This window comes from Chenopodium album, chromosome 7 (genome assembly GCF_948465745.1).
Source record: "Chenopodium album chromosome 7, dcCheAlbu1.1, whole genome shotgun sequence".
Taxonomy (NCBI): Eukaryota; Viridiplantae; Streptophyta; class Magnoliopsida; order Caryophyllales; family Amaranthaceae; genus Chenopodium; species Chenopodium album.
The window spans coordinates 67,766,456-67,790,781 of NC_137840.1; the positions used below are offsets into that span (position 1 = coordinate 67,766,456).

General features: G+C 33.9%; 3 protein-coding genes and 1 non-coding gene across 7 annotated transcripts; 1 reads left to right on the forward strand and 3 right to left on the reverse strand.

Moving 5' to 3' along the window:
- The first annotated feature begins 4,084 nt into the window (after nt 1-4,084).
- LOC145639256 (uncharacterized) lies at nt 4,085-7,610 on the forward strand. Of its 2 annotated transcripts, XM_081690445.1 has the most exons (6): nt 4,085-4,296; nt 4,735-4,992; nt 5,094-5,160; nt 5,254-6,553; nt 6,698-6,844; nt 6,938-7,610. In XM_081690445.1, exons 3-6 carry the CDS (start codon nt 5,107-5,109, stop codon nt 7,444-7,446), a joined length of 2,010 nt encoding a protein of 669 aa, XP_081546571.1. In that variant the 5' UTR covers nt 4,085-4,296; nt 4,735-4,992; nt 5,094-5,106; the 3' UTR covers nt 7,447-7,610. The 2 variants fall into 2 exon arrangements, with proteins under 2 accessions (XP_081546571.1, XP_081546570.1); XM_081690444.1 differs by having other exon boundaries at nt 4,086-4,296; nt 4,735-5,160.
- A 323-nt stretch (nt 7,611-7,933) lies between these two features.
- LOC145639257 (protein WHAT'S THIS FACTOR 1 homolog, chloroplastic-like) lies at nt 7,934-9,487 on the reverse strand. The gene has a single exon (XM_081690446.1). The coding sequence runs from the start codon at nt 9,449-9,451 to the stop codon at nt 8,246-8,248; it is 1,206 nt and encodes a 401-aa protein (XP_081546572.1). The 5' UTR covers nt 9,452-9,487; the 3' UTR covers nt 7,934-8,245.
- Nucleotides 9,488-9,561: 74 nt separating this feature from the next.
- TRNAY-GUA (transfer RNA tyrosine (anticodon GUA)) lies at nt 9,562-9,646 on the reverse strand. The gene is given in 2 exon segments: nt 9,562-9,597; nt 9,610-9,646. It is a non-coding gene; the product is annotated as a tRNA-Tyr (tRNA).
- Nucleotides 9,647-12,792: 3,146 nt separating this feature from the next.
- Nucleotides 12,793-19,424, reverse strand: LOC145639255 (putative pectin methyltransferase QUA2). Of its 3 annotated transcripts, none has more exons than XM_081690443.1 (9): nt 18,635-19,424; nt 17,133-17,881; nt 16,905-17,037; nt 15,985-16,225; nt 15,084-15,297; nt 14,818-14,993; nt 14,399-14,702; nt 13,573-13,711; nt 12,793-13,463 (listed from the first exon to the last, which is right to left on the reverse strand). In XM_081690443.1, exons 2-9 carry the CDS (start codon nt 17,861-17,863, stop codon nt 13,305-13,307), a joined length of 2,097 nt encoding a protein of 698 aa, XP_081546569.1. In that variant the 5' UTR covers nt 17,864-17,881; nt 18,635-19,424; the 3' UTR covers nt 12,793-13,304. The 3 variants fall into 3 exon arrangements, with proteins under 3 accessions (XP_081546569.1, XP_081546568.1, XP_081546567.1); XM_081690442.1 differs by having other exon boundaries at nt 17,133-17,894; nt 18,635-19,423; XM_081690441.1 differs by having other exon boundaries at nt 17,133-18,022; nt 18,635-19,423.
- Nucleotides 19,425-24,326: the final 4,902 nt, after the last annotated feature.

Genomic DNA, 24,326 nt, shown 5'->3' on the forward strand with positions numbered 1-24,326 from the left:
ATGATGGAAACCAGAATTTTCGAGAAGACCAATTTGTTGAGCTTCTTTGTAAGATTCTTGTCTTAGACACCTATATGTGTACAAAACAATAAAATGCTTAACCTTAGCTTGGTGTGTATAATTTGTGTGCAAGGTACGTCATCTAATGAGTCTAATTCTTAAAGTTGTTACACAACAATTAGTTACTTATAATTGCAACATTTTTCTACTTTATTCAATTGTACTATTCTATTAACATCTATATGTTTTATTTGTCAGCTACACGTTATCATGATAGCTATTCACTATTTAATAGCTACTCCGTAATAAATACACACTACATCGGTACAGCGGTGGCCAAAATGATGGTTGGGAGTTCGCCGGCCGGATAAGGTGGTGGAGGTGGAAAGGGGAGGGGAGATGTGGGGGTCGAATAAAATTGTGATGAGGTTGTATAGTTGTATTTAGCGATCTAATTTTGTTTGTTTTTGGGTGAGTTGTGATTAACGTGGAGAAGATTGACATCTGACAATTTATTTTGTCAGTTATGAGAGACATCATGTGCTAATGGGCCCTAATAGCCCAAATTAATTGAGAAAGAAAAAACACCTTTTTCTGTTTATTTGGATAAAATGATTTGTAAGTTGAACCACCTGATTTGGAATTGATAATTATTCAAATAAGGATGACTTAATTATGATTAAAATAAAATTAATCAAATTGTAGGTAGACCTAACTTTAAGGTTTATGTCATTTCCATTGTCAACTATTATACTATATTACTATATGCAAATTTGAGGAAGAAATTAAGATCAATGGTTGATACATGAAATTATAATTAACCTTTGAGATAAAGGTAGGTATATTGTCCGTAGTCATTTGATGTGCTCGATTTTATTTTAATTGATTTTAAAAGGAGTCTTAAAAGACTCTAATTATCATTAAAGTAGTCATACGACATTTACATTTAAAAGTTTGCAACAATGATTTTAAAACATATTTAACAAAATCAAATTATAAGAATCGAGCTAAGAATCGAATACATAGATATAACAATTCGGTATTCTCGATGGGTTGTTTCATACAACTTTATACTTGGTTCCGTTATTGCTTAGTTATTTTGGGATTCTTGTGATAACTTTGTAATATAACTTGAATCCGCACAATCAACCTCAATCGTATTGCATGCATAACTTAAGATCAGAGAACAACTTGTTTTTTGAAATTAAGAGGTCGAAAAATCCCGTCTTTTAAAAGAGATAGAAAAAACCTTGTTTTTCGAAGAAGATCAAAAGTACTTTCTTTCGAGGGAAACAAGTTCCTCACTCACAGAATGAGGAATTGTTATTATAAACCTAAAAAAAAAAAAAAAAAAAAAAAGAAGTCAAAAAAGTTAAAATAAGTAAAGATAGGGTTTTCCACTGGCATAAGCGCCTTCAAAATATCAACAGTGGAAATCAAAGATTAGGAGAGATCATGTACTAGATTTTTGTATGCTCTTGCATTGTTATTATGATAGATTAGTGAAGACATTAGACATGAACAATAAAAATAAAGTAATATAGGGTTTATCAAATAAGAGTACCGAAATATGAAAATGGGTGTATTAAGGGTTTACTTATCCAAAATTATCTTATATTTTATCCGAATTTTAAATAGTTTAAGTTAAATCTGAATAATTAAATCTTTATAGGAACTTATTTAATTTTTTTTTTGACAAGTTATTTTCTTGAAATTATGGTAAAAATTGATGGCCAAAAATCCAGAACTATAGCAACTCAAATATAAACTAGGGGTACATCAATTTAAAAAAATTAAAAAAAGAAAAGAAAAGAGGAGTATTCCTTCCGCAGTTCCGTACTCTAAGATTGTTCCATTAGAGAGAAAATTGGTGAGATGTGGTGCTTTATTAAGAATTAAGATAATGTTTGAAGAATTGAAGTTGTAAACAAAATTCTAATTGTGACAGAGAATTTCGTGCTATACAAGTATCAATTTGTCATGCACAATTTTTACGGAAAGTTTGGCACACCAATAAAATTGTGTATTTAAAGCTTGCAAGAAACATCTCAATTATTGATCATTCATGCCTCTTTAACCATTCTGTTTTATAGGAGTATCACATATAAAAAATGACATTTTTGCACAAAGCTCACAATAATATATTATGGGCTCAACTTATAATAATTGGATTTACAAATAAACTAACTTGTTAATTCAAAGTTATTTTTAAAATTAAAATTAATTAATTAGTAGAAAAGTATTAATGTCTTATGACATCTACAATAGAAAGCAAAAAACTAGATCATATCATGTCATATACATATTTTTTTTCCTAAAAAGGGGGGGGGGGGGGGGGAACCTCAATCATTGTGGATAAGTTTGACATTGATGAATACCCTCTTTTCACATCGATATTTGATACAATATTTAACAATGAGGATCTTTAATCTGATGTAATTTTAAAATCGAACAAGAATTAATGGTATGCAATTAATTGTATGCGTAGAATTGATTTTTGTTATGACACACCGCATAAATCCTTATGGCCTCATTAGATTAATTTTTGTAAAACCCAATATGAGGAATGGATTGAAATTAGGTTAGAATACTCTCGAGTAAATTGAGAATGAAGGTTTATTATGAGCTTCAAATAAGTAGAAAGCTACGAGTAGTAAATAAACAAGATATCAGGGGCTTTCATCAACCAATTCAATTCCGTAGAAAGGGGGTTTAAGGGAGGAAGAGAGAAAGGACAAAAAAGAGAAGGAAGCTTAATTCAACATCATTTAGGGTCTGTATTTTTTTTTTTTTTTGACGGGAGGGTCTATATTATCTTAAGGAAAATTTTACTTTTGTTACCACTTAAACACCCCGGTTTCACTTTTACTACCCATCAAAAACTTATTTTATTTTGCTACCATCTAAAATCACATAATTTAAATTTCACTACCACTTAACAGTTTTAGTTATTATTTCCGTTAGTTAGATCCATAGTGTTTACAGATTCCTATCTCTTTTGCTTAGAATTAAATTACTTATTAATAGTCATTAGTCACTCATAGTGTTTACATATTCCTATCCCTTATTACTCTTCTTAAAAGAAATGGACAAGACAACATTGGCTTGTGTTTCTAATATGTAGTATTCACAAAGTAGATCATCAATGCATCATCAAATTGCTAGTAAAGCTGTGCTACATTTGGTTTAGTAGTAATTTGTAGTTTTTTTTTTCTTTAATCCGTTGTAAAAAAATATAGAAAAAAAAATGAGGTTTATCACTAGCTAGATTTTTTTAATATTATTATCAAATTTTTTTCACTTAACAAATAATATGCATGTCAATTAGTTTAGTTAGTTAAAGTATTAAAATTGATAAATTTGATCAAAATTTATCTACACAATCGCTATAGAATCCAACAATGAATTGGAAAATAATCGAAGATCGGTAAGCCCGACTAACATATAATAATATGACTAAGGGTCTGTTCACATTTACTGAATTGAGCTGAGCTGTACTGGATTGAACTGAATTGTGCTGAAATGAATATTTTATAAGAGAAGGAAATTAGGAGCTGAACTGAATTGAACTGAACTGATTGGAGCTGAATGGAACTGAACTGAACTAAAATTAAATTGAAGTAAACAGTCCCTAATTGGATATTAATTATACGGAGTAATAAAACAAGAAAGCCATTGATTTCACCTGAATTGTATAAGAATAGTTATTAGAAAAAGTGGACCCAAAATATATGTGTATTTATTCATCCTTTTGTCAAATAACAATGAACAAATGGCAATAAACTAATTCCAACCTAATAATTGCCAATTTGCCATGTATACTCATCTCACATCTGTTCTTCCATCTACACATTTTTTTCACATAAAACAATATTCATTGAATTATTTTTTTATTTTATATTCGTTGAATATCTAGTACCATTATTCATAAAATTATAAGATAGATAAGACTGACTTAATAATAGACCACACTACAAGAATAATGGCATAGCATAAAAACAATAAAATAAATGATGCGCGTAAGAGTCGTGTTACATATATATTCTCTAATAATTTCTAGAACTTGTACACAACACAAACACAACCAACATCTTTCCAGCCCAACCAGGCCCAAAATACCCATCACAAAATACCCACCTTTTGGGCCCCACTTTCTCTCTCCTACTATATTTACACTTGGAGGTTCCGTAGTACTTCTACTACTACTATACCTTCCTCAGTCGTAACGAATATCTTCTCTCTTTTTCTCTCCTCTCTTTCATCGCCGCTCTTTCTTCGAGTTCTTCACTTTCACAGGTATAAAACCCAGTTCATCGTATAATCTTGGATTTAACTTAATTATAACCCTTTTTTAGAATTGCATTTTGTTTAGTGTAGTGATTTTTTTGGTTATAGTTGATGTCATTTTCTCCGACAATTAAGCTTTCTTGATGGAAAACTGTATTCATGGTGGGAGATATGGATTGTGTAGTGTTTTATTTAGTTGTCAAAAAAGTTGATAATTTTGTATCCCTTCTTTATTTTCTTGTCGGGCACTTTTTAAAGTGCTTTACACATTCATATATTGTTATTCGTTCTAGTCTTCTTTATCCAAATTATAATCTATGTTACTTGGACTCGGCTTGAAGTGATGGATACCGAATACGGGGTACGTTAAGTACGAGTGTTCGAGTATCCGATATGTTGTGATTATGATATCTAAATTTGTGTTATTTGATTTGTTTATTGAAACAGTGAGGAACTTACAGAAGATAGACTGGTGCGCATAAAAACACTCTGGCCAAGATATTAGTGATCTCTCCTCAGTGGAGGGTGTGCTGCGCGCAAATCTTTGATGAAATTTGCTTTTCATTTGTTTGCAAATCATTGGTTTGGCGCTTACCCATTGATTATGGCTAATATCCAACCTAACTAATCTTTTTCTTTGTTTTTGTTCTTTAATTTTTAAAGCAGTTGAGATGTAAATCTTTAATTTTTGGTGAACTCATTGAGGTACAACAAAGTCAAATTCTCCGTACAATCCAACAAATTTTTTTTGGAAGTTTTATTTTTCCCAATTTTTTTTTTTTTGGAAATCTTTTTTCTGAATTTAGATACCCAGAAAGTATGGCATTATTCCATTGTTTTTCCAAGTTAGTTGGAAGGAAGAAGAAGGTGAAGGTAATAATTCATTTGATTTGGTAATTGAAATGTTTTTTTTGGGGGGGGTTTGTGAATTTGAATTTTGATGATGAAATGATGTATTTTGTGCAGGATGCAATTGTTTCTTCATCAGAATGTAAGAATGTTAATGAGAACAGAACCTTACAAGTGAAGGTGGAGCACCCAGTGAAGCCTTCTGAGCATGAGGAAGAGCTGAAATCGACGTCGTTTAGTGTTCCGGTGCCATTCGATGTCACTGAGATTTCGAGATGTGAGGTGAAGGTGATGAACCCTGTTGAGAAGGGTCAGGAGGAGGAGGCTGTAGAGGTGGCATATGAAGGTGAAGATGAAGATGAACATGACGAAAAGTCACCAATGAGTAGGGAGAACTCTGACTCAAATCTTGAAGGCCGCGACATTGATTCGAGTAACCCGAGTTTTCAGATTGGAAGTCCTTGTGCTGAGCAGGGTACTAATGATGAGGAGGTTGAGATAGGCCAAGGTGGGCATGTCAGTGATCCGGGAATGGCAAGGGAAGAGCGATGGGCTTCACCGAAACTTACACGTTCTTGCTCGAATCTTGACTCGAGGGAAGTGCTGAAGAGGATAGCTGATCAATTGCCACCCTCCAAAACACAGTCATTTGAGCAGTTACAGGAACTTGCAAATAGAGTAAGGGGTGATCTTTTGATGAGATCTCCTTGCAGCCAGTCATCGGCTCGTACTCACTGCAGTGCTGATAAGGTGATGCTGAAGAAGCACTCTTCGAGTCAGATCCTTCCCTCGAGGAGCAAGAGAATGTGGTGGAAGCTCTTCCTTTGGAGCCACAGGAATTTGCAGAAACCAGCAATTGCTTCTAAATCAAGAATGTCGTCCCTTCTTGCTACTGTCAATCAGCAAGGTGGATACTCATCTGACACACTCGAACCATATCGAGCAAAGCAGCTCTGCAAGGTGGAATCAGCAGGCTCATTTTCTGAATTATGCAGTTACAAGAGTAGCCACGAAGAAGAAAATGGATTGAAGGGTGGATTTTCAGGGCTATGGCCTCAGAATCAGTGGATTGCTTTCTCAGGGGAGTCATCATCTTCGTTAAAGAGGGTAGATGACTGGGTGAAAGACCTAGAGTTTCAGCCAACAACCCCGGTCGTTGAAGAAGAGAATGGTGATGAACAAATTGTCTTCCCATCTTCTCCTAAGGCCGATGAGTCAATGGCAAAATATCCAACTCATTCCTCCCGACATACCAAAATCAACTTATCTGAGGAACTCCAGCATGCCAACAGTGTGATTCAGTCTCTGAATTCGTCTTCAACTGTGGCTCATGTATCAGGGATGGGGTTGAAAGTTATCCCCATCATATCACACTTCTCAAGTCTTCGTTCAATCAATCTATCGAACAACTCAATTGGTATGAACTTGAATCAAAATCTTGTTTGAGACAAGAAGCATTTCTGATTTTCTGCAGTATAATCCAGGCATAAATGATTTAATGATAAAACGCCCTGAGTTTCTGACAACATATTTTTTTTCATTATTCTGGTTTATCTTGCAGCTCAAATTACTCAAGGATCACTTCCAAAGGGCCTTCATGTCCTCGATTTATCCAGGAACAGGATCACTACCATTGAAGGATTAAGAGAGTTAACTCGACTGAGGGTACTCGATCTGAGTTACAACAGGATCTCTCGTATTGGTCATGGTAATATTGATCGTTTGCTTCAAATTTTGGATTGGTAATTACCTGCACATAGTTTGAAATATATTTTCACATTGTTTATTATATTAACCACAGGACTCTCAAGTTGCATATTGCTCAAGGAATTGTATTTAGCAGGCAATAAAATCAGTGAAGTTGAGGGGCTGCACAGGCTATTGAAGCTTACCGTTCTGGACCTTAGCTTCAATAAAATAACCACAACCAAGGCTCTAGGACAGCTTGTTGCCAACTACAATTCTTTAGTGGCACTCAGTATTTTGGGGAACCCGATTCACAGCAACCTAAGCAGTGACCAGCTTAGGAGAGCTGTTTGCGGACTTCTCCCTAAGTTGGCATACCTAAACAAGCAACCCATTAATCCACAGAAGGCTCGAGAGGTATCAATGGATATTATTGCCAAATCTTCATCTCGAAACAATAACTGGAATGCTCGCAGGAAGTCCGTGAAAAAGAGTAGTCAGAGTGGATTGATGTCATCTAGCACTGGCAGGAGCAGTACGAGTGTTGGGCAGAGAAGCAGGAACAAGGCGAAAAGGCAAGCAAACCAGCAGTCGAGGCTGAAGACGAGGACTGTAATCAGTTAATTGAAGATGATCATAACGCGTCATTGCAACTCTTCAGCAAGGAAGCAGGCAATAAAATGTATAAACTTGAGTTCAAAGTATATTCCTTGCTGTTGGTTTTGTATCATTGTTTGTCTTCATTTCTTCAAAATAAATTAATAATAGAACCCTGGCATTTTTCTGGATGACTGCACTGTATAACATGTCTAATGGAGTGGGAGGTGTTTCAGTCTACGAAAACCTCATTGCGTGGAAAACCATCTGACTTTTTTCATTTAGCAGCATTTTTTTTTTTTTGTGAAATATGAAAACCTGCACATAATAATTCATCTCAAATATGACCCAAAGAAGTTAGTGATAGATGGAAAATTCTGTCTAAATACTAACTCGATCTATTTGAGCTGTCAAATATAAAGATCATCTAAAATCAGGTGTTCCTTACACAATGTTATTATGTTATACCAAGCAATTGCATACACACATAGTTTGGACAGTTCAAAAATATATTAGACAGCAAGTTCAGAAACAAGCAGAAAATTAGAGATTAAAGAACTCATCTTTGAGGATTGAGTTGAAACAATACAGAGATACTAACACTGAGACTAGCCACATTAAATCTACTGTATTTTATGTCAGAAAACTACAGGCCAAAGAGGCAAAGATCATTGTTGGTAACTAAATTTTCATCAGACCTTTCTAAGACAGTAGTAATGACTCATGAAGTATACAAATGCATAACAAGGGTATTGACAACCAAAATTATCTAAGAGCATCTAATTACCCCATCTTTCTTGCTTGATCAAGCATATTTTCGTCACCATCATTCACTGATACTGTCGCGACACAATTCACCAGGATGCTGCATTTGAGCAAACCTATATAACCTCTCATTAAACACAACCTGAGGATCTTTCTGAATCAAATTCCCATTCTCATCATACCCATCCTTCAAGAAAACAACCCAATTCATCTCAGTACCAGCTAAATAAAACGTCCTAGGCTGCTTCTTAAGCATCTGATAAGTATGCTTAGTAAGACTAAACTCCTCCTTAAACTCAACTATATGATGAATTGAAGCCTTCTTCTCCAATGTCAAGCTCAAAAACTCATGTATAACCCCAACCCTATACTTCTCAGCCTCCAAACTCGAAAGCTCGTGCTTCCACCCATCAGAATACGGCGAAACCAAAGGCAATGTATTCAACAAATTCAACCTCCTCACATCATCATCCTCCAAGTCTAATTCCTTCCCATGTTTCACAGGAAACTTAAATGCTTTCTTCACCTTCTCCTCATCAACCATAAACTCCCTCTCTAACGCGCTCAAGGCCAATGCCGGATCCCACTTCACTAGTTCAAGCATTCGACTCCCATCATCCCCAATTACGACACGAAAATCATCGGAAAATTTCAAGATCCAATCCCTAAAATCCTCAGGAACACCAAATATCAACCTACAATGATAAATCTTACTTAACGCCATTTTCTTATCTTTCGACATCATTAGAAGCTTCTTAACAAGTTTTACCCTCTCTAATTCCATACTCTCCATAATCTTAACCTCCTCCTGCAGTAAATTCTCCATAAATTCAGTAAAACCTAACCACATTTTGTTATTTTCGTGACGGTAAATTTCGAAAATAAGCGGGTGATTATCGACGAACTTGTTAACCTTTCTTCCCCGGGGAAAACCCAGTTGCCGGTATACTTTTCCGGCGTCATCTAACCGGAGAATATGCTCGGGTTGTTTCGCGAGAAATTGCTTTGATCGGGTGAGAAATCGGAAGAAATTATCGCGATTGACGAGATTTTCGAAGTGGGTAATTAAGGAAGAAGGGTGTTGAACTAGGGTATTTCTGGGACTGGGTTTTTGGCGTTTTTTCTTGAATTTTTTTGGGGTTTTTGTGATTAAAAAGGAGGTGGAAAATAGGGAGGTTTGGAGGAGAGAGAAAATGGGGGTTTTGGAGAGAAAGTAGGGTTTAAGAGAGTGTTTGGTTATGGTGGTGAAGAGGTAGTGGAAAGCCATTGATGGGGTTTTGGAGAAGATGATTCAGGAATTTGGGGTTTAAGAGGGGAAGTTGTAAGAGGAAAGAGGAGAGAGAAAATTAAAAATGGAAAAAAAATAAATAAAAAAAATCCGACCTGCCGGAATCGAACCAGCGACCTAAAGATTATCTGCAACTACTACAGTCTTCCGCTCTGCCAACTGAGCTAAGGTCGGATGTTGATTATTTGCTAATTGAAAATTATTATGACCGTGTTCAGGTGTTTGTGTGTTGGGCATAATTTTTTAAACTAATTTTTTTTTTTAATTAAAATGGACATATACTTTTTATAAAAAAACTTTTTTTTTTTTTTTTTTTTTTTTTTTTTTTTTTTTTTTTTAATTTTTCCCTCTTAACATTGCATGTTTTGTGTAAAAAAAAAATAAAAAATTGCATGTTACATCCTTACATGGTGTATTAATTATTATTACTATAATTTTTTTTTTTTTTTTTTTGAAAGACTGTGTATTAATTATTTTTTTAGTTGTTACTAACTTATTTATTATGTACAAATTTCATTCTGATGGAATTCTCTCAAATTAATGAAGTGAAGGGCTCTGATACATTGTTAGATACAACAATGGAACACATTCACCCAAATGAGTGTTGTATTCATCTAAACCAGAGGAAAATACATTTTAAAAACAAAATGATGAATAAGAAGTATCTCATTACCCTCGTAAAATTAAATTCTTCTTTTATTGATGTGGGACATTCATATGTGATGTACTACCTCCGTTACAGGTTATGTGCAACAATTAGACATTTTTCCTCTCTATTTTATGTCAAATCGTTGCACATAACCTGTAACGGAGGTAGTAATAATATTTTATGTGTTTAGAGGTGCTAAACTTTCAAATAATGAAGTTTGTCGTCATGCATATTTAATTAAAACTAGGCAAATAACTATGCTAATGTAGGATTTAAGCATATAAACTAAAAGCAAATAATACTAAGGGTCTATTTTGTTAACCTTATTTTTACTTATTTCAAATCTCATAAGTTCAAATGAATTCAAATAAGATAGGTTAAAGAAAAATAAGTTATGATGATGGTTGATATACCTTAATATAAATTACATTAAAAGTAAGACCTTGTTCACTTCACCTTTTAAAAAAAATAATATTCAGTAAAATTAATTTCAATTCAGTAAAAATAAGTTTAGTTTAGCAAAAATAATTTCGGTTCAGTAAAAATAATTTCAGTTATGTAAAAATCAGTAAACTTAAAAAGAAATATAATAGCAATTCAGTAAAAATATTTTTAGTTCAGCAAAAATAATTTCAGTTCAGCAAAAGTAAGGTGAAGAGAACGGGGCCAAAGTTTTAATAAAAATGTAATAAATTCAGATAATAAGTAAAAATTAGGTGAATAGAACACAACCTTAATTCACCTAATATTCTATTGACCTAAGTTTTACTATTCAGAACTTATATAATCTTTATTAATCATTATCAGAACGTATCTAACCTAAAACCAGCGAAGGTAAAATAAGGGCCCAAAAGAAACTAAGAAACTAATATGAAATGTGTTTGATCTATTGATGACTTCCCTACTGATGACCCTATCTTCCACTTTCAGTAAGGCTTATTTTTAGAACGGTGGGTAGATGAAAATTTAATAACTGCATATTACTAGGAGAAAGAGAAACTGTTGTCTTTTGTTAAGAATGGGAATGCTCCAATGGTTGCCAATTTTGTATGCCCCATATTTTCAAACTCCCACTAGAGCCACTACTAATTTATGGTACTAGCAAGTAGCAACTGCAAATGGATTTTCAACGGTTTACCATTTAGGAATTTAGGACCAAAATGTTGGAATGGGTCGTATTTATAACCCATTAATGTGCTGGGCCACCCTTATACTTTGGGCTTCAACTTTGCTGTTATTCATTTACAATACGAAGGATCTATTCTCATTTACTAAACTGAGTTGAATTGAATTTAACTGAATTGTTTATAAGAGAAGAAAATTAGGAATTGAAGTGAACTAAATTAAAATGAGCTGAACTAAAATTAATCTGAAGAGAACAAGTCCTAAATAAGAATGTTCTTAATGCCCAAGATCAATTATGAGATCATTACTAATTAAAAACTTTGATTCTTTGAGGACAATAGGTCAAGAAAAACCTTTATATACATTTTACAATCACCCATTCATTAAACTTTGATGACTTTTAAGTTTTGATTCAAACTCTGAAGATATACTAACGGCTTCGATTAGAGGAAATGGAGAGAAGGAAAACGGAGAAGAGGATGAATGGATGAAGTGGAGGAAGACGAAATGATCCATTTTACATTCCTCTTTAATAAACATTATCATCCTATTAAATAAACGCCATCCCTTTGAAATCAAAGAGATTTAGAGGAGCAAAAGAGTTCCGCCTTTCCCTCCACCCCTTTCCTCCTCTTTCCTTACTAATTCGTAATTTGTTATCTAAACAAGGTGTAATATATGCTTTGTTAACTCTTTTACTTTTCAACACATACATTATTTTCGCGTTTACAAAAAAATTGCTTGTGATCTAATAGTATTGTTGATAGATATATACATTTCAGTTATTAATGTACATGCATGCTTGATCCACATTAATTGTTTTTTTGGCCACAAATCACTTCAGATAATGACTTCTGCTTGTATTATATCAGGTCCTACAAAAACAGAATTTCTTTTCTAAAAGTAAAGACAATGTAACTTTTTGAAATTACTCCACAAAAGAGGGACATTTATAAATAGACATGATTGTACAACCCACCTATTTCTAGAGATAAGTCTTGATAGAATGAAAGATACAGCTAACAGATTTAAAATGCTTATGATTTTGGATTTTCTAACTAAAGTTTTTTTTTTACATTTAAGAATATTCCTATCAGATAATTGGAGACATTCAAGTGAAACATGTTTACATCATAGAATTAAGAGTTGTGTGTACTAACCTATAGATTCAATGGAGGTGCCTATTTCATTTTTATGATGTACACTAATACACATGCTATGAAGGTCTTATTCACTAATATTACTACTATGGCGTTACGCATGTGCAAATGCATCTCGGAGATAGCTACATCTACCTACATTTCAAACTTCACATACACGATGAAATTTATTTCAAATAACTCGCAGGGTAGATATAATTTCTAAGCTCGTTCATAGACAAACTAGTTTGGTAGGCCGTAATAAATTGATAACAATGTGCATTCTCAAATAATGTCACATCAACATGGCCTTTGGCTTCATATTTGTGTGTACTATGTACATCTCATTTTAAACTAGTTGATGAATCAAAAGCATGTCTATCAGTTGTTGACCAATAAATTCATAGTGAGGTTTAATGATTCTTGAAAATATACCATTCAATAAGTACCCAAGTTTTGTGTTACAAGACTTGCATTACTAATGAATGCCTTCTTAATTGAGCTTTCTACAATGAATATAGATGGATTTAGTAAGGTGGGTGGTAGTAGGAAAAAAAAATGACTGAAAATTGCCACCCCAGCATCGTATATACTGCAGCAGACGCTCTTTGCTTATTCTGCTAGACATCGTATAACTTAAAACCGAGACAAAAGAGTACTGAATACACTGATTCATTCTATACTTGACAATCACTCTTGTTGTGCTTCAATCGCGTAATTACAGGGGCCCTATGGTTGCCTTACGGCTTCATAGGAATTTTGTCGCTGGCTTCAACTAAAAAAGAAAATATATCGTATACTGAACTTCTCTTCTGTTCCAAAAATCTGTAGACTTTGATTTTCTCTATTGACTTGTGTCGTGGTATAAATAAATCAATCTTTAATCACAGGTAGCTACCTTAAAGGCCGTAGTCGTAGATCACTTTGCGTGCCTCTTGAAGAAAGACTTCTGGCAGACGAGGAGTTTCTCATCATTGTTGTTCTCGATTTCAATAACACGAGCTTCCCATTTCAGTCGTGCTATAAGGGGTCTCATGGACTCTATTAGATTAGATTTGTCTCGGAAAATCACCCATCCCTGAGCCAAAACTCTTATGTCAGCTGCTTCAATAAAATGTGAGATAAAAAATTGACTAGAACTCTTTTACTTTGAAATGAAAACTGACGAATAAAACTAATTTAGATACCTCAGGCCGAAGAATTCTATCAATCTCAACAAATATATCGAGAGTATTACATCTGCGTTGGGAACCTTTTTCTAGAGTGAGAAAACCATCAGCATGCACCAAGTCGTAAGTTCGAGGGTATGTTGGAAATGCTTCACACCTACACAAGTAGGAATCACACATTCATCAGCAAAGGTTACACTATTTCCTAAGCCAAAACAGAGTTAGATACAAAACATATGGTTATCAAAAATACGGTGCAAGTGCTAGTCTTTTCATTTTTCTTGATAAGTAATGCATTATGTATCTTAATACTAACAATCATCACACGTATCAGCATGTACATTTTTGTACTTCAACTTACATACTTGAATTTTGGCTTTCAACTCTATCCCACAACAGGCATTTTTCTGCACATTATATGCACCGAATGACCAGAATCCTAATGCATCAACCACACAGTAATAAGCTGATACAGATTATATTGCTCCAATTCTTGTTTTGCTGCCCATTTTAATTTCAACGTACGTAGTATAATTCATTGCATATCGAAGCTGGAAAACTGGCATGGCCAATAGTCCAATACCTTTTGTACATTTCATGTATAACTAGGCACTGTAATCTCTTTATAGTGCTATAAATTCAGCTTGAAAAAAAAAATGCAGTTCTATTAACAGCGGTATCAGATGTCCATGTCACCTTCTAGAATGAGGAATACAGTATTCACTGACAATATGCAGCATTAGCAATTATATATTGCAGTAGATAATGTAGGGAAATCTCAAGAGCATAAATTGACACAAGGGTTCACAAGGGAGGAAGAAAGAGAGTAATTTTTCAAACTTACCAGTCATGTAATACACCAACATAACCCCGGTCCAGAATCAAAGGAAGGTAGTTGGGACCACTTGTAGGCACAACATTCATGACCCACGCAGATTTTCCAGTGTCCAGTAAAGCAGCATTAAAACCACCAAAGCGAGCATTCATGTCTAGCACATTTCTGAGCATATTGTAAGGAGGAGAAGGATCCTCATCACCGGGTCTCTTTGGATGGTCTGAGAAAATAATAGGGGAGAGAAGGGTCCAATAATCACGGATTGCAGAATTCCAATTTGAACTATCTTCAGCCAAGTCTTCTGGATGCAGTCCTAAGGAGTCAATAGTGTGTCAGCTAATTATACAAAAAATCAAGGTAAAAGCTGCAAATAAACATCACATGAAATCGAAATACTAATCAAACAACGCAAACTCAAGATATCTTACCATGAGGTTGAAGCTCCTTTTCATTCATTTTTGCCCGAGATGGCCAAGTTAACTTCTCTTCAATGGGAAGCCAGCGACTGCTATGAGCTCCTCCTATGCAAGTTTGGAGTGGACGGTAGTATGGAGATTGAATATCTTGACCCTTGCTACATACACTCGGGCTTGAACCAGGTTTCCTGAAATATAAACATTCCAAAAACATGTCACTCACTATCACCCAGGAAACTGCAAAAGAATACTCGTCTATAAACAGGTAAATAACTGACCTAGAAAAATAGCAATTCCTTTTGGCAGTCTTCTTCCACACAACAGTTTCATCCTGTTGGGACAACAATTCCCAACAAAGTTTCTCTGTAAATTCATGAACAAGATCCCATCTCTTCTGATTCACTTTATTACGGGCATTGGTAAGAGGCGAAGTCCAGACAAAGTATCCACCGGGTCTTAAGACTCTATCAGCCTCAAGTAAGAACAAGCCATCTGCATCATTTGGATTATATCATATATCAACAAACTTTGATATCAAGCTAGCAAAATAAAAACATTTTGCCACAATTGGCATCTAAGTTGCCTTGCAAGTACCAGCAAGTCAAGAAAATTGGATTGCTTATACCTCTAATGAAACGAGCATTATAGAAAATCTTAAGACATTACAGATTGACCTTAAGGAGAGTCTGATAGTATGGATCTATATTCTGAAGGCTCTTTTGGCAGTGCAGGTTCTCATTCTTATAGAGAGGGTGGTAAATTGATAATAGCCCCTGCATCCCAGACACCAGGTTCCCACGAAGAAATTTAAGTTTTGATAAGACCTATGAAGTAGGATAGGAAACCCCAGCCACCAAACAATAATAGGAAAGGCGATTCTTGAGAAGAGAATTCAGGTGCATAACATCCATCAATTTTTCAGCAAAACATTGACAATTGTGGCATGTTGTCATTTGCACACTAAAAGGTAAAGTTATTGATTGTCATATTTCTTTAGCAGTTTCTTACTGATGATGTACATTCCACAACAAATATGTCCAACACTTCTTTCCTCTATCAATATTCTTTTAATAAACTTTACCCTCCAAGACATTGTAAAGGAGGCATGACAATGATCCCAGTCAAATGGAAACATGTAATTTTCATATTTTATACTAACATATAAGAAAGACTTGGTACCTTTCAGATCCCAGTCAATGCCACACCGCGCACAATGCACCATGTCATAAGAAAGAGATGGAAATGGCAACTGTTTTGTACTGAAGGAACCAATCATCGCTGGAAGACCTCTTTCAAGTGTGAGTTGCACTTGACTACCTGAAGCCTCATAAGGCGCAATACACATGGTCAGTAACTCTTTTGAGAACAGATGCGCTCCAAAGGTACCATATCCACATCCTATATCTAGGATATTTCTCACCTGCACCAGGAAAAAGATGCTTTATGGCTTATGAACACTTGAATAGTATTAGAATTTGGAATATTACAGGTCTCTCTCAAGGATGACAAGGTACATACTACTTTTGATGGGGTCGAGGAAAAGGAATACGCAAAAAATCATCTTATTAAGCTGAAGAATATAGAAATTCTGAAACTGTTAGCTTCAACTTTGTCAATGGTTATTGTTAAAAGAAATTTAAAGCAAGAGCAATGAGGTTATCCACAATTCTAGCTCAAAAACACATCCAAAAATACCTCAACATTCACATGGGACCCTTAGATTCTAAGAAGTGAAAGATTTAGAATTAGATATGATGCAGTACACCTTATGCATTTCCAATGGAGTCAAAAGATTCACTAATTTATTTCGGCCAGGAGTATGGTTCACTAAATTACAATGTATCATTAATACTTTGTGCATCTTTTTTATCGTGAAGGGGAAAATGTCCAACAGAAACAGCCTCCCTTGTTGAGTTGGTTAAGCTGTAAACATCAACCCCCACAACCTTCCCAAGGAAAGAGCCCTATCTAGAGGCCAGGCAATATTAATTGCAAGGGCAGGGGATACACATGTATGATTACATTAACGAAAAACATTACCAATTGCAAGGACAGGGAACTATAGAAGTCTGATTTTATTAACAAAGAAGATTACATACCCCAGCTTGTTTAAAATTGGAAGAACTTCTTAGCCCAATCATTTCAGCAATTTGATGTGAGTAGTCCTCAATGTTATCTGACGTGAGTGAGTCAGAGCGGAAAGAAATTTGTTCTTCCTCTAACATCATCATCCTGTAATTAAAGCCAGAGGGATTAACAACAATGAAGCAGAAATCACAAATTGAACCCTCCGTCCCAGACTAGTGAAAGGGGTGGTTTCAGTTCACCTTTTGGTCAAACTTCCAGAAGAAAGTACTTCTTGAGCAGAAATCTTAACATTTGCAACCCAAATGACATCTCTTCCAGTAGGCCATCTCAGAGGAATCTTGTAATTCACAGGAGGTAAAACCAAGCAATTTTGCTTCAAGCTGTGCTCACAAAGACGATCAAATTCATCGCCATCAGCATAACCTAAAGCCGAGCTTTCTGACACATTGTAGCAAGGCACAAAATTTTCATCTTTCTTAGAACAGAAATCCAATTCTCTCAATTTTGCTGGCCCTTGAGATAGATCACTGATGGCTGTAAGATCTGAGACGAGCTGCTCTTGCATCCTCCTATAACTATGGTAAATGTGACCTCTTGATGATGCAGTAATTGATATTGTCCACCAAAATGACCCGGTTAAAGCAAGAATCACTATAAGAACTAAACTGGTTCTAAGAAGAAGCAAAGTTAGCTTATGCCGACTTCTTGGACTTCCACCACTAAACAATTCTGTTGTAAAACCATTTTCATAAACACCCAACTTTGATGGGGCATTATCTGAAGAATTTAATCGAAAGGGTAACTTTACTGAAGAATAGCTTTGGTCAGAAAACGAACGACCAGCTCGAGTATCATCCTTTTCTGTTTTTTCTTTCATTTGAGAGTCCTGGGAATCCCAAGAAGCATGATTGCTACCAACAGAAAGACGCCGTTGCTCACCAGATATGCCTCTTTGGAGAGGCCTTGACATTTTATACTACCGCGAATCCTACAAACGCAACCTTTTGTATTTCAATACAACTGCTGAATAAAATCTACAAGTATCTTTGTATAATCAAGTCTACTACATCGCCATTGCATCACCGTAAATTCTAACACCTATTACAAGATGCATCCCTGAGGGTGGCAACTGGCAACAAAGCATGGCAACAATATTGAAATATCAGATCCAACTAAACAACATCATTCATTTGAAGCATATTAAAAGACATAAATATAGATAATAAACACCCAAAGTCAAAAAAATTCTGCTTTTTGGACGACAATACAAGGTGGAATCCAGATTCGGATGCTTATTAGAAATAAAACAGTATAATTGTAAATGATTTATATAACTTCAAATTATAAGTTTAAACAATAAGTTTCACCGACAGTGTATTTTAGTTCAGTCACTCACATTCCTTTAATCACTCTACAACTTTTAACAAAACTAAGATCAAACCAAAAATTAAACTGATTGAAAATTTGAAATGAACCCATCAAAATTAAATTAATTTACAGATATATAATAAAAAAAACCCATTATGATTAACCCACTAATCAACTAAAATAATAGTTTATGAAATTGAAAATCAATCCTTTTGTATTAAACATACTAATTATAAATCGAGAACAAAAAAAACCCCAGATAATTTCAAACTGAAAAAATACAAAATCAAACAAGATCAACTTAATATTATTCCTACAATACTAAAGTCTAAACATAAAAAGACAGATTATGTAAAATAAAAAAGAAAAATACCTGAGATTTTGAAGTTCGAACTTTGAACCACTGAGATTGAGCAAAAAAAAGAAACCCCAGAAAAGTTTCACAACACTAAAAAAAATATAAAGATTCAAAATTTGGGAATTTTTCTTCTTCAATCTCTCTCTTACTTTCTCTATACAATCTTATAAACCCAGAAAACCAAGAAAATCAGGAAAATCAAAGATTTTGTTTAAATGAAGTCGTTATAATATACTTGTTGTAGTACTGATTGAAACATTATACTAAAACAAAACAAATGAAGTTTTTATTACTCACTTTCCTATCACCTCTGCAATTACTAATGTAGTGTAATAGCAGTAGATGCTGTGTATTTAATGCTCAATTTTCAAATAAATTATTTCACCTCTTTTTCTCTCTCCTCTTTCTTTCTTTCTCTCTCTCTGTTTTATTATATACTGTGTGAATCCAGAAATTTTTATACGCGCTATCCAAACAACCAAGATAATACTAGAGAGAGAAAAAAAGGGTGGGAGGGAGGTCGATCTGCAAAAATTATGGAAAAAAAATGTAGTTTTTTTCAGTAAAATTAAAAATTAAAAAATACCCAAGTAAAAATTAACAGGAATTAACAAAACCCAGATGTTAAATTTTGCAGATAATGTGAAAGTTTTGAGCTTTTTCAAGTTAAAAAACTAAAAATGGCAAAAAGTTTATGAGTTTCTCTCTCTAATTAATTACTACTACAATATTTAATGACTCGGGATTAGCTTAAGCTGTGTTTTAGGCTATGGTTTTCTGCTTTCTCTCACTTAAATTTTTAATTTTTTTTTTCTGGGGATGAATTAAATGAGTATTTTTTGGGTGAAAAAATGAGAAAAATATTATGTAGATCTGCTAAAAAAAAGGAGGCATAAACTTACCCAGAATCTATTTGCCGCTCAATTTTATAAAATGTTTAGTACAGTAGTAACTTTACTCAGTACTCTGTAGTAGTAATAGTAACAGTAATTGCCTTTTTACAGATTTTTTTACTGGTGAGTGGTGAAGAGTGAAGAACAATTTTCTTCTTGTGTCTGTTTTTTTTATTATCTTTAATAAATATGCTGAGAATTCATTTTGTTTTTTTACATATTTTGGATTTTTTTTTTGTTTTTTTACATACTTTTGGATTTTTATTTCAGATAATGGGAGTATTAGTTTAAATAAACGTCCAAAACAAGTAACTATCCAAGCCTAGGTCACGTGAGTTTTGATCTTTTGGTGTGATGATTTATCCGATTACAAAGGTTTATTACTGGTTCTATTTTGAAAATTTGAAGTAATGGTTGCTCATACGTTTTTTTTCATTACGAGATTGTTTTTTCAACTTTGAAATATATTAAGCGTTCAATTTTAACTCTCACAAATGAGTACTCCGTAAAAAATGGTTTTAGGCTGTACATTTTTACCCAGGTGAAAGAACAAGTCCGTCATACAACAAAATAGGTCTACATCAAGTAATACTCGTTCAATTTTTTTTTTTAACAAATGCAATAGTTTTCTTTTCGTGGCGAATGGTGAAAGAAACACATTTAAATCGTAAAGTCCCCTTGATACACCTCGGAGTATATTTTACTTACGGTATCTTTAATCATAATATATTAGACCGTGTTGTATAGTTGCTTGGATTAGATTGAAATAATGTTCTATTCACTATATTTTAGGAATTTGTTAACTATTTTTAACTATAAAATCTATACAAGGTTGGAGTGGACCGAATCTTACTATCGTCAACTGTAATTGTCAATTAAATATCTTTAATCGCATAATTAAAAATATAAATTTGTAAATTTCACATGTAGATGAGTCTAATAAGACCTCACTTTTGACTTTTTTTTAAAAAAAAAATAAATAAATAAAATTAAGCAAGCAAATTGAATCCTATGTAAAGTTAGTTGATCAAATTAGACTAGTTGGGTTTTAAAACAAATTAAAAATTATATCATATTGTAAAAAAATTACAAAAACTTTTGTATACATTCGATGTACAGTAATATTACTATACATCGGATTTTTAAAGAGAATGTACAATATTTTATTATACATCCGATTTTTTTTTAATGTTTGTCAAAAAATTAAGAATGAGATACCTTATTTAAGGCGAGAAAGCATTAGCTTATTCTAAGGGTCTGTTCTCTTACGTTGAAATTCAGTTCAGTTCAATTCAGTTCAGCTTAATTCAATTTAGTTCAGTTCAGTTCAGTTCAGTTCAGCTCCGCTCCTAATTTCCTTCTCTTATAAAATATTCAGTTCAGTTCAGTTCAGTTCAGTTCAGCTCAATTCAGTTCAGCTCAGTTCAGCTGAGTTCAGTCAATGAGAACAGGCCCTAACTCACCTATATTTAATCATTTATAAGTTATAATTAGAGGGTTTCTAATTACAGTTGTCCCAATTATGATCTATCGTAATTGTTTGTTTATTAAACTCTGTATCAAAATAGGTATTAATTCCTCTAGTATTTTAAAGAAAATAGAAAAATCTTCATGCATATATGCACTTAAAAAAATAGTATCTTTATGGCAGGGTGAGATTTAATTTTCCCTAAAAAAAAAAAGGGGGGGGTGAGATTTAATTTACTTTGGTAGATGTGCAGTTGATTAATTACTCAGTTTTATGTCTATTAATTCATAACCATGCCTTTATTGAAAATTTTGTACAGTACTACAAGTAATATATGGCATTGAAAAAAAAAAAAATATAATAAGTCAAATGATAAAGTGATAATTTTATCATATCCACGGCTTCACCTTAATGGTCTTTAAATGCACGTCTACGCAAGTACGCAGGCAAAAGCTAAGTAAAGCCAAGATTTCAAGCTGAAAGAGCACTGCGTTATTGCTTATTGTGAGAGTTTGGCGCTGTTCTTTAGAGGAACTATACTCGCTCTACTAAAATTTGTTCTGCTTTACTCTGTCTAGAAACTCAAAAGTACAAAGCTATGTATTGACACTTCCATTGTGAGATCATAATTTTTAGTGCTCTACTCATCCATAGCAAGAAAGAAAAGAGTGCCACAAATATAAACACCCTATAATAACGTTAATTTTTATTTTTATTTTGAACGGGATATAAACGTTATTATTTAAAAGTACATTAATCATTTATGTCGTTTATAAACACTATAATTAGTTTATTTCTTCAAGAATATTGCTAAGGATGTACAACGAGCCAATGTGAGTGTCTGAATATATAAGTATGTATTTTTATTTTTTATATTTTTTTGGTTGGTAAGGAGAAGGTTTCTATCGGACCGGAACCTCTCATAAATCCTTCCGACACAGGTTAGCGGGTTACACACTTTAGAAAGGATGGATAAGAGAATCCCCATCCCACGGTGCCTCTTGAGGAGTTTGATCCCACAACCTCTTGGGTATGACTTGTGAGATGCAAATTTTCCTACTAGACCAAGCTTTGCTTGGTATGTATGTATGCATGTATATATGTGTATGATGTATGTATGTGTATGATGTATGTATGCTTTGGTGAGAATCTATACATGTATAATTAAGTTTTATGGTGTTATCATATCAAATACAATTTGGTGTTATTTTGTTCAAAACTTTTACTATGTATACATTTGATGTATAATAATATTACTGTACATCGAGGTAACTTTTGTTGAATTTAGGGTAACATTTACACTTTTTTGGGTAACTTTTACTTTTTATCAATGAACCATAATTCCATAAATTACTTTATTTATATTAGGGTATAAGAGTTAGGATTGCCCATGAGCCTGTTTCAAACTATTTTTTTTAGGGCTATCTTATTTTTATCGGGTTTTTCTAAGTTATGCCTCCAAACTTCTTCGTTTTCTAAGCTGTGCCCATGGTTTTTCAAACGTCTAAGTTGTGCCCTCAACCTTATTAATTTTTATTAACAATAACCTTTTTTATTATTTTATTTTCTGATTTTTTAATTTTTTTTTAAAAAGTGTTAAACCAATTAGAATGGGACACGTGTCAAATAAATAACGTCACGACACCATTATTGACAAAGTAACTTAACTTTAATTTCATTAATAGATATGACTGTCAAAGGGTATTGTTGATAAAATATCGTAAAATAGAGGGCACAACATATAACTTTGAAAAAGCATGGTTACAACTTAAAAATTCAATTACTTTGAGAGCATAGATTAGAAAAACCCATTTTTATTTGACGAGTAGCTTTTGTGTTCGTTTTCTAGATATTTGATTCATGCATTTATTTGTATTGTGGACTATGGTCTCTCCCATACTTTGTAAGGCTATATCCAGTTGTATGAATGAATTCATCCCTTTATTTTGAGATTTGCTTTGATGAACATCAGATTATAGACTTGGCTATAGGCCATACGAATTCTTGAGGAAGTCCTACTTTATACTCGTATCATTGTGAGACATTTGTAGGTGGCAATTTTATTTATTTATTTATTTTTACTACCCTATTTCATTGTTTTTGCAACAATTTGACATAAAGTGTGAGTATTTAATGTTTAATTGTTACAAAAAATATGAAACGGAGAGATTAACAGTTATTATTCCAATAAATATACTACTTCCGTCAAGTGTTTTGTGCAACTTTGGAATATTTTATACCTCATAAATAATACCACAAAGTTGCACAAAACATTTAACGAAGGTAGTAATAATAATAAAAGCTTGTTGATGAGAGACAGAGGATGAGAGTGAAAGAAAGAAAGGAGGTTGATAGTCGTATACGTGAAGAGTTAAAAATAAAGAAGTTGAGATCACAAATTACAATAATATGTTAACACCGTTGTAAAAGTTTGGAGTACAAATATAAGTGTTAGCAAGAATGTTTCAATATCCAATAGTGTTACATTTTAACCACTAATTAATCAATTATAACTTCCAATTATTTACTATTGCCTTGTTAGCTATTTACCCAACGTTCGTTCCATTAACCATCGAAAATGCCTCATGAATTATTATAAATCCCAAACTCTTCTTAAATATTGGGAAAACTTTGTTAAGAAAAGACATTTTATATAATGGTTCATTCTTTTTTGAGAAAAGCCTCGAAGAACTTTCGGTTGTGAACGTACAAGCCAAGGGCCCAAGGCCCTTGAATTTTTGAGTTAAAACTATATTCCAATGGAAAAGCAATAATCCAATAGAAAAATTGCCCGCAATAATCCAACCTTTGGCTCATCCGCTCAAAATAATCCCACATATTGATTATTTTTAAATAATCCGACCTTTATACTCAACTGCTCATAATGGTCCCAACCGGTCATGTAACTTGTAATAACAAGTTATCTGACACGTGACGGCCTGTGATTGGTCCCAAAAATAAAAATAAAATAAAACAAAATTTAAATTTTTAAAAAAAAAAAAAAATTAATTACATAAAAACCACCCCCACCGGCTGGCGGCTGCCCAAGCCACCCTCGCTGCCTGACTCCCCAGCTTCGCGGATCCGACCACCCAGGTCCCCAACAGCAGTGACGGAGCCTACGCCGGCGACGACGCCACGCCCAAACCCTTCCCTCTGAACCACCAACCAGCCTCTAAATCCCTTCCCCGGCCCGTCCCAATCCCAACCACCACTTCCCCTGTCCCTTTCCCGGCCCCTCCCCTTCCCCTGTTCCTTTTCCGTCCCCTAATCCTATCACGATCCCAGCCTCCTCCCCGTTCCCCGTCTTTATGGCCATGCCCTCGTTCATTCCCTTCCCCTTTTA